Raw genomic sequence first — 10,966 nt, forward strand, 5'->3', positions numbered from 1 at the left:
AGTGACACATTGCAGGATGGCTGTGTCATCTGCTCACAGCAGCAGTGATTGTAGCCCACTCGGTGCCCTGATCTGAAGCAGTGTTTGCACAGTGATCAGCTGGAGAAGAAGACCTGTGTGATTTAAGTGTGGTGAAGTGACTGCACCAACAGGGAGTCACAAAGTGACTGGGCTCCAACTTGCCCAATTTGTTCCATTGTCTGAAGTAGACTTTCACAATGGGACTGGAGTTAGCCCATTTTGGGCAAAGATGCTTTGGGTTGCACTATAAAGACAACTTGATTTCTAGAGGGTATCCTCAACAATGTTTAAATTATAACTTTGTGTTTATTTTGATGACAAGAATGTATCAGAAAAGATTATTTTATACTATAGTTATTACTTGAGACTAGTGAGAATGGCAGAGTTCTTGAAACTGGATCAGAAGATCTGGGACAATATGATCCACCGTCTGTAACAAACAAGAGAATAGATTGGAATTTATGTGAATTAATCAGTTGTAGCTCACTCTCTTTTGGAGCTGCAAAAATTTTGATCAGGGTGCGTGTGAATATATGATCTGGAAGCTGGAATTATATAATTCATTTAAAAAGAAAAATGAAAATATTTTTTTCCCCAGAAATGCTCATTCCTCTCCCCCTCTCGCTGAGATAAACCTTTAATCTATGAGAGTGTATATTTTATTTGTGATAAATGACAAAGCAAATTGTTGGATCAGATACTATTCATACTGTTCACTTTCTGTCAATATGAATCTATGTGTGATTGTTTCAATAGTTGCTGGTAAAAATGCCATTTTTATCTACACACATGGGTAGGTATGTATTCAGTAGGTATGTGAAACTACACAGCAGTCTGGGTCTGAAATAAGTAACAGTGTAGGAAGTATAGGAAACAAATTGTTTCTCCAAATTGTTTTTCTCATGTTTGATCCACACAGAATGAAGTGACGGATGCTTGATATGATAACGTTGACTACTATAGCAGATGAGAAGACCATACATGTTAACATTCCTTTACATACAGATTCCCTCAAAGGGAAAATCAGCACAGCACAACAATCTAGATAATCTTTCTTTCCACTGGTCTTGAATTTTGCTTTTTGCTTCTGCAATGGCATCTCACCCTTAAAATATAAAGACATACAGGTAATTCTATCTACCTTCTTTTTTCTGCTTTATCAGACCTTTGACCTAGCTTCTCGTGTATTTTACAAAGATTTTGTGTGTGTGTGTGTGAGAGAGAGAGAGAGAGAGAGAGAGAGAGTTTCATTTTCAGCTCTGTGGGTGACAGTCATCTGAAGAAGTCTTCACTGTGGTTCTATAAGGACAGAATAAGCATATCATTGGCTGTCTCATGTTGTTGCTGCTCCTCAGCGTTGTTGAAAAAAACAGTAATAAGCTGCTCTACAATATTTGCACTCTTAACTTCCATTCAACTTATGCTTTTGGCTAGGAGAGTATTTCACTAGTATTTCTCAGATGGCATTGGCAATGAAGCATAGATGTTAGAAGGAACACAGGCAGCCAGTGGATAATAGATGTGGGAGATAAGACATATATTTATGATATGACTGCCATACAGGTATATCTCGGGGCTTAGTCTGCTGCAGCCCATTCAAATGAAGTGAGTCTCGATCTAAAGAGGGTTCCAGTAGAAGATCATTAGACAAAGTGTGCTCCCTAGCATTGTAGTAGAAAGACTGATCTATACCTAATTTTTTAGCTTTATACTTGGCACACAAACGTATGTATTATTTAATTAAGCTATAATAACAGAATTGGAAGGGACTTTGGAGGTCTTCTAGTCCAACCCCCTGCTCAGGCAGGAAACCCTATACCATTTCGGACAAATGGCTGTCCAGTCTCTTCTTAAAAACTTCCAGTGTTGGAGCATTCACAGCTTCTGGAGGCAGGTCGTTCCACTGGTTAATTGTTCTGTCAGAAATTTCTCCTTAGTTTTAGGTTTGTTCTCTCCTTGATTAGTTTCCATCCATTGCTTCTTATCCTACCATCAGGTATTTTGGAAAATAGATTGACCCCCTCTTCTTTGTGGCAGACCCTTAGATACTAGAACACTGCCATCATATCACCCCTAGGTCTTCTCCTTATCGCTATCTGTGGTGGGTGATTTTTAGTGTTGGAAATCCTTTAAGTTGGAAAGGTCTAAAAACATTATGCGATCTAGAGTTGGGCTGGAGGGGGGAGGGGGAGCCATCCAGGAATGAGTTTAGAGAGAGATGCAAATGCATCTCCACTTCTACTTTGTTGGAACTACATCCTTGGGCATGTTGGACTGCCCCAACCTTAACATAAAATTACATTTTATGTCATTTCATCAACTGAAAATGTTTACTCGAAAGCAAAAAACAGCCTCTTTGAGTTCTGCAGGACATCTTTTTGGAATAAATGGCTCTGGTTTCCTAAGATTGATATGAGCACAAAATCAAGTTTGCATTACTCTCCAGTGTACTGAACAGAACTTCCCCACACTTATGCAGTGTGAACGCTCCACTTTGTGTGCCACTCACTTGTTTTGAGTGTTTGTGTATACGTGGCTGAGTTGCTTGGACTCACTCCTCCCAAACAACAAATGCCATTTCTTTAAGCTAAAGACAGTTATTTAATGCATGCATGTTTTGTCTGCCAGTATTAAGATACGAGCCACTGTTAGTAATATTTAGGGCCATCGCTTTAGGTTTCAAAAAAAACCCTTCACCTGGTAAGTTTTGGAAATATTTCAAATAAAAATCCACCATTATGAAATATTCAGTGTTGAAGAGATACTGTAGACATGCTTACATTCAGTCACTGACAGACTACAGTCACAACATAGTAATACATTGGTAATAGAGTTTAGAAATCTGAAACTTTCTGGATGCACACACAGCAAATTCATTATTGCTTGTATAGGTATAGAAGTGGCATCACTCGGTCCGTTCTCTTGGATTTTTGTCTTAAAAGCTGGAAAATACTACACTCTCTGAACAGCTGTAAGGTTGCAACCACTGGAGTTCTTGGTATCATCTTTAATTGAAGGAGCTGTAATTCAATATACTGATGATTTCATCTGTTTGCATTGCTTATTGTTGGCAGTGTCATTAAACCAGTTTATTACCCACTGTGAAGGCAAAGTGTGTTTTTACTAATACTATATTTTTTTCTCTTCATAAGAGATTGTCAGGCTGGTACAATATTGTTAGTAATACAATTAGCAAATAATTCTGAGAGTTGTGCAGAGGTTCAGATTTGAAGGCCAAAACTGAATTTGGAGCATGCACATGGCATATATCCCAAAAACGTAACGCAGCCAGGATTTTCTCCAGATTCATTTGCAGAGGATACATGAACTTAAGAAAAAGTGTATTTGGTTTAAGATATTTCCTGCAGATGCCAAGTGAGCCCCACATAACATTTTGCCCTTTAATGCCAAGCCTAACATATTATTTTGGTAAATAGAAAAAAATTAATAGTTGAACAATTTATGACCCTAAAAAGGAGTTACTTGTGAATAATTTTAAATTAAAGCATTCAACATTTGTAATTGCATTTTCTCTCTTCACAAGTTTTGTAGATTTTGAATGAATGAAAAAGCCTTTCCTAACACAGTTCTGTAATGGCTTTGTTGTAGCACTTTTTGGCTTAGTGTACTGTATGAATCAGTTTAATCAGTAACCATGAGTAAGCAAACTAGGCATAAGCAGCCTCAGAGTATTCTAAATCCAGCCAACTGTGTGGTTTATTCAATTACCTTTGCTGAAATTAATCTTAATTTAGCATGAAATAGCACACCAATGTGAACAGATGCCATTTCTACACTTTCCGCATAGAAATTAGTATTTAGCAGGTAGAACTAGGTCCCTTATGTTCCTTTCTAATTATAACAAACTAAAAATTCTCCAGTGTAGCAGTACCTTGCAATACAGTGGCTGGTTTTGCTTTAAGACCTAAGTGGCTTAAACATTCTTCGGTAACTGCTGAATTCACACCAAAGAAACCACATTATGGTTTAGCATGCTGTGAAAACACATCCTGTAGTAGAAAGCAGTTCCATTACTTTTGAAGACAAATATGAATGCTTACAATGCATATAAATTACATTTCCACATAACTCAGCCTTCTGGATCACGATATTTTCCAACAAATGTAATGTCTTTCTCTAAATAAGTAACTTGCAAAAAAGATGACTTTCTTTAATTTTTTAATAAGGCCAATCAATGTATATAAGTCCACCTACTTTCACATTTATACAGTATAAAATAATGATCCCTATCTATTGGTACTTAAGGGCTGAAATATATCCTACAAATGTATTGCAACTGGTCATTAAAATGCAAGTCAAAAGGCGCACATGGTATACAAAATAAATATGTAAATATAACCTCTGGATAGTATTTCTAAAAACATTCCTTTTACCAGATTAAATAAAAACAGAAGAAATGACATAAATCTCTTACTACAGAGTTTACCTTAAAAAAAATTATATCTAGGAACTTTTTATTGCTTTTCCTTCTGAACAAATAAAATATTAGGGCAAAAATTTTAAAAGCTAATATAGCAAAGTTGGCCTAAATTATTATTCTCTATAAAGTGATTTTGAATTCAATGTAAGGAAAGAGGAAATTTTGAGGATACACATCTAAACGAATCAAAAACTTTACCAAAGGGTACAACCAATATCTAATTCCAACGCAGGAATAAATCAACTTTGAAAAGTAGCAGACTAAAAGCAGCTAGCATATTTTCTGAATCCACAAATGCCTTGATAAAAATGACATCTTGCATGCTAAGATTACTTCTGTGAAAATTCTGTCCCTTAAGATAAAACAATTGTGCCTCTCTCCAATTTACCACATTCTTTTGTCATAAAGAGTGCAGGACCCAACACACATCACTAGTTGCATCAATTTCTGAAAGGGACAGCATATTAAAAAAAATGTCTAATAAAAGGCTTGACAATGTCACGTGAGCGAATTTCCACTTTTGAAATGGGATTCCCCCTACTTTGTTGTCTTCTGCATTTTGTATCTATCTTAAAGATGCTGCATCTTTAAGATTCCCACAATCTTCCAAAGAAAATTTGGGAGTGCACAGGGAATGATAGAAATTACAACTCTTTAACTTACCTTAGTTCCCCAAGGGTAGAAAAACACCAATATTACCGTAATATGCATGATTTGGAAAAAAAGATTTAACATGTTGATGTTCTTTTAAATCTAAGGATGGTTTCTAAATATAAAAATTAAAACCCAGAATACTAGCAAATTCAGGACGTAGGTGGAATTTCAGATTCACATAGACTTTGGCACTACTTATTTCCTGATTTTAAAAGTAAAAAGGCACATTACTGATGCTTTTTGAGTTAAAAGTTTTCATTTCTACAACCTGTATGATATAGGAAACTTAACTTTCACCTTTGGAGCAACTATTTTATCTTGGTTACACTGCATGGTCTCCCGAGCTATGAGTACTGAAACATAATTGACTGACTCTATTTGTTAAAAATCTACAAGTTTTCAAATGGTTCTTCCTATCTAAATTTCTATATTGCATTGTTTAAAATGTCAAAATGCATTGTAAAAAAATGCATTGTTTAAAATTTGCCAAAAGAGATGAAGTGTTTCATAAAATCATAAATCCAAAGCAGGAAAATTACATCCAGAATAGTTCAGGCACCACTGCCAGAAATCTGATGACTTTAACTTTCGTAATCCAAAATAGTAATATAATAGGGCAAAGCAAGGTAATTTAAAATAAATTATCTACAACTAGATGTACCATCTTTGAAAAAAACATTTCTAATATCTTCGGGCAATCTGTTCTAAGAGAATCCTGCCAATGAAAGTCATCAAAATATAAAACACTCTTCTCCATGTGCAAATTCCAGTAAGTAGAATACAACAGCAACTGGGAAAGAACTTCTGGGGCGAGGACAAAGAATCACAAGTGCTACCTTCTAAAGAGAGATTCTGGGCAAAGAACGTAGAGTAGTGAGAAGACACCTAGGGTGGATGCAATTAAGATGAATTTATAAAACAGAGGTGGGGACCTATAAATCTCTAGATGTCAGATAACAATTCTCAGTCTCATTAATAATAATTCTGGGTGGCACTATGATTTGTAACTTAGCATTATCTCTAGAAAACCGTCAGTTCCTTACCTCCGTAGTAGAGATCACTATCATATGGACAAATCAATAGGAACTGAAGAAAGAGAGAGCTAGCAGGCTTACCTAGGAGGGAATTTAGCCCTAGAACACGGGTAGGCAACCTTGGCTTTTATGACTTGTGGACTTCAACTCCCAGAATTCCTGAGCCAGCCATGCTGAGGCGAAAGGAAGAGGTTTCCAAGCTGAGCCATGCTGGCTCAGGAATTCTGGGAATTGAAGTCCAGGAGTCATAAAAGAGCCAAGGTTGCCTACCCCTGCCCTAGAACAAAGCTGCAATTGCAGTGTGTTAAAAAAAAATGTGTTTAAAAGTTTTTTTTCCTCCCCAAGAAGTAGTCTGTCATATTGATTACATGAATGTAAGAGTGCTCCATTCCTTTTACAAAGCCAGGTCAACACACAAATTGTAGGGGCAAATAAGGTTTCCCCTTTCTCTCCCCTCTGTGGTGATTGTAGACATCAACTCTGGAGAATATCCAAAGTATCAGCTGCAGGTTTTTGACAGGTGTAAAAGGGCTATGTGAGGGACGTATTTAGATTCAAATGGTGAATTTCCTGAATTTCATCAGAAGAGAAATTCTGCTGTTTACAAAAACATTGTTAGATATTTCCTACTATCTGAGATTTCTTTAAAAAAAAATTAAACTGCACAAAGTATTGGACCGAGAGAGACATTGTGCTACAGTATTTCACATTCTTCTGCATACAATATAAAAACAATGTTAAATAAGATGTAAAAAAAGGAAGCTAACAGAATATAATGCTGAGAAGTAAAGAAAAAAAAAATCTGGACTCGAACAGAACCTCCATTTTCTTTTATACTGATTGTGATCTGGACCTCTACTTTACGCAGATAAAACATGAGAGTACTTTTCTCTTTGACAAATGGGTTAAGTACTGACTTCATCCATTTGGATTCAACTAATTTGGGTAGAATACAGGACTCTAACAGCACCTTTTTACAGGTCATTGTACTACAAGAGTTTACACAATATAAAGTAACTTTTCCCTTGTTGAACTCCTCTACTCAACTGGCGGACCTATTCCATGTTCACCAAGTTGTGAAGAGGTGGTTGAAGCGAATCTGTCTGTGTGTGCAACACTGTCAGATCATGCAAAGCTGTAGCTATGGGGGCTTCTTGGGACCCCGTTGCAGGCCTCAATTTACAGTCTGTTACAGAGGAAGATCCATTTTCATGCACGGCAGTCATGCTTTCTTGAACAACCGTCAAACTTTGATAGTGCCCATTTTCAGAGAATGGCAGCAGCTTTTCTGATAATTTGGGATGGGATCCATCGTATTCTTCATCAGGAAGTTCAGTCTTGTGATCCTCATCATTCTTAGAAGTGCCTTCAACAACTACAAGGAAAGATTTCCAGGGTGTGTTCTTATCATGAATCTATTTAAGAAAAAAGAAATTACCCATACTAAATCACTCATTAGTACTCATTGGATTCTACAGCACTTTCTGTAATCTGAAGCTGTAACAAACCAACCCCACACACAGAGCTTTAAACTCTGATACAGTATGGAGCAGATTCTTAGTTAAGTAGTAGCTAACCTAGCCGTTCTTTTTTCATTCCCCCAAATACAGCAGAACATTTTGGAGAATTTTATGAGGTTTATTTATATTCATGTAACAAAGTCTATTCTAAAGAAAATTTAGAATTCAGAGAACAGTGGCAATTAAAATGTTCCCCAAGTGAAGGGAAGGTGTGAAACATTACAAGCAAACTAAAAATAATCTCAAGTATTGAACTTGCCTGTGCTTATGTGTAAATTATTTTCTCCTTCAAGGAAAAGCTTGTGGGCTTTTTGATGGCAAAGATCAGGCTCTGTATTTGAAGCCCTTTGTGTATCCCATTCCTTAATTGTGCTGGAATGAGTTTTTGTGGATTTTCAAAACAAAAGCCAAAATTGTCGCGGTATTCTGAAAAGTCTGTTTTGGCAGATGTCACCAATCAAGAGCCCAACAATCCAGCAATAAGGAAGGTATTTCATCCAGAGGAATGGAAATATCCTCTGCTAATATGTTAAAGGTTCCCATTTGCTTCTATCTGCATAAACTGCTCATCCATGAAAAGATCTCCTAATCTCAGTATCCAAGAGGCAACCATATCATATTGTGGGATTCATACTAGGTAACCATTCCTATCCTTTACTGCAACAGTAACATGTAATTGAAAGTACACAACAAGTGATTTTCATGGAAGTGCCTGTTCTCCCTTACTGAGGTATGACGCCGAAGAGTAGACTTGTCGGTGAATGTCCGCCCACAGGCATTGCACATGAATGGCTTTTCCCCTGTGTGGATCCGATGATGGCGTTGCAGTGCGTTGAGTTGAGTGAATTGCTTACCACACTGATCACAGCAGTATGGACGCTCACCTGTAAGATAAAGCACCTACAGAAATCATGTGAAGTTTTGCCAATGAAATGCAGGAACGATCTGACTGAAAGCCTTGGCTACACTGCCACCTTGCTGAGGTTGCTGTGCTACTCAGCATATTTACACTCTAACTGAAAGCAAAAACAAAATGTTACCAATTGGAGATTATAGAAAAAAATTAGGATTGATTTCCTGAAGATTAATCGGGAGATTCTTTTCAAAAGAGGCAAAGAATATTAACTGTAATGCAGTTAGAATACAATGAAATAGATTCTTATATACTTTAAAGAGAAAAAGGCCTAAAGGCAGTGATGGCGAACCTTTTAGAGAACGAGTGCCCAAACTGCAACCCAAAACCCACTTATTTATCGCCGGGTGCCAGGTGGGTGTGGTCCACTCGGTTGGTGTGGCTGTGGTGGTCATGGCAGATTGGGTGGGTGTAGCCAAGGCGGGTGTGATCACATCGACGTTGCTCGTGGGGAGGGACGCCTGTGGGGGCCGGGCAGGGTTGGGGGAGATCCAGGGGGTCTCTGGCAGGTGGGGCGGTGGGCAGGAGGCTCGTCCTGTGGGGTGAGGCAAGGCAAGGCGAGGCAGGGCGGGGATGCCATTGTCACAGGGCAAGTAGGGGCAGGGGTGGCTGCTGCCTGACACCATCGGCCCCTGCACACAGAGGCCAGGAAGTGCATGGTGCTGGGATGCATCCGGCCATGTGGGACCTCGGCGAGTTAGCAGGTGGCTGGTTGAAGAGGGATGGTTGCCATCTCCGGGGCATGGTGTGCGTGCCCACAGAAAGGGCTCTGAGTGCTGCCTCTGGCACGCGTGCCATAGGTTCGCCACCACTGCCTAAAGGTCTGAAGAACAGAATTTCAGGAAATAATATATGAAACAGGAGTTGGAGAATTTGCAGGTAAGCAAACCCAACACGAACAACTCCAAATTGTTAAAGCTAAAAAAAGTAGCAGTAATCAGTGAAGCTGAGAAGCAGGTTCATAGATGTACGTATTAAAAAAAAAACCCTGAAGAACAAAAGCAGATAGAGTTTAATTTAGGGACAGAAAGTTCAGTCAAAAGCAATCAAGCAGAGGAAAGCAAGATTATTTTCTGAAGAGTATAAAAATTATAAAAGTATAAAAATTAGATTCAAAGACATTGTGAAGAAATATTTACAGTGGTGCTTAAAAGTTTTGTGAAACCGTTTGAATTTTCAATATTTCTGCATAAATAACCTAAAACATTATCTGTTCTTTACAGAAGTCCTAAAACTAAATAACACTACCCCAAGAAAACAAATGAGTAAAAAATATGAGATCTGGAATCCCAAGCTACTGAAGATACTGTATGTTTCTAGATCGTATACTGTATGTCAAGATTCAAACTATCTTAAATATTAGATTTGAAACAATTATTTCTAACAATTTGAACTCAACTACAGTTTGTTTTAAGTAAGAGATTACAGCAATCTGATTCATAAAGCCACAAACGATGGTTTATAAATCACTGTGATTGGCTGGGCAAAAACCCAAGACACTATGGTATAATTCAGTATAGTTGTGAATTCAGCCTGAAACACAAGACACTCTAGTGATCTGGCAGAAAAGCACTATGGAAACCTGGAAACTGTAAAAGATGCTTCCATCATCTGATAAAACTAAGGGCTGCAAGAAGATTGGCATCACCTAGCAAGAACACTTCAGAGAATACTCTCTCTTAAATTTTCCCCAATTTTTTTTTAAGCCAAACATTTTCCTAAGTTGCTTCTGTAGCTTCCTACCTGTATGAACTTTGATGTGCTGATATAGCGAATTCCTCTGTGCAAATGTCCTGAAACAAACTTCACATTTAAAGGGCTTAGATCCAGTGTGGATTCGATTATGGTGTTTCAAATACTCCTTGGAGGCAAAGCTCTTCCCACATGTTTCACACATGAAAGGCCGCTCTCCTAGAGCACAAAGGAATTGGAAGAAAAAAAGCAGAAAGACTGTTTTTGCCAACGCCACACACATGAACATGAGTTTGCATACAAGGCCAACCCACACACATGAACATGAGTTTGCATACAAGGCCATCCATTTCTGCTTTGTCTGTATAAGAAACTTCCCATGACCATCGTTATGCACAAATTCTTTGGGGCCTGAGAAACAACTTTATGTCACAAAGTACATCATCTGACACATCCTCAAAACAGTTTAGCCTCTACGGTGTTAGGCTATATTTTATTTATTTATTTATTTATTTTTTAAATTTATATCCCGCCCTTCTCCTTACGGACTCAGGGCGGCTAACAACCGGATAAAAATACAAAAATAACACACTACAAGTTTAAAAATTAATTAAAAGGGAAATATTAGTAATTTGGTCTAATTAAAATTATAATTAAAACCCCCTCTAAAAGTTTCCCCTAGGCCAGTCCC

At 37.8% G+C, this 10,966-nt stretch overlaps 1 protein-coding gene across 1 annotated transcript in view; it reads right to left on the bottom strand.

Moving 5' to 3' along the window:
* Positions 1-6,984: 6,984 nt before the first annotated feature.
* The window catches only part of LOC107287461 (GDNF-inducible zinc finger protein 1), a 14,007-nt gene continuing 10,025 nt past the window's right edge, over positions 6,985-10,966 (bottom strand). The window contains exons 3-5 of the mRNA XM_015815980.1: positions 10,327-10,494; positions 8,397-8,554; positions 6,985-7,565 (exon numbers count right to left, since the gene is read on the bottom strand). Of these exons, the coding sequence (XP_015671466.1) occupies positions 7,206-7,565; positions 8,397-8,554; positions 10,327-10,494 (686 nt within the window). The 3' untranslated portion in view covers positions 6,985-7,205. The remainder of the gene's footprint in view (positions 7,566-8,396; positions 8,555-10,326; positions 10,495-10,966) is intronic.

Source organism: Protobothrops mucrosquamatus, unplaced genomic scaffold, assembly GCF_001527695.2.
Source record: "Protobothrops mucrosquamatus isolate PMUCROS unplaced genomic scaffold, P.Mucros_1.0 scaffold391, whole genome shotgun sequence".
NCBI lineage: Eukaryota > Metazoa > Chordata > Lepidosauria > Squamata > Viperidae > Protobothrops > Protobothrops mucrosquamatus.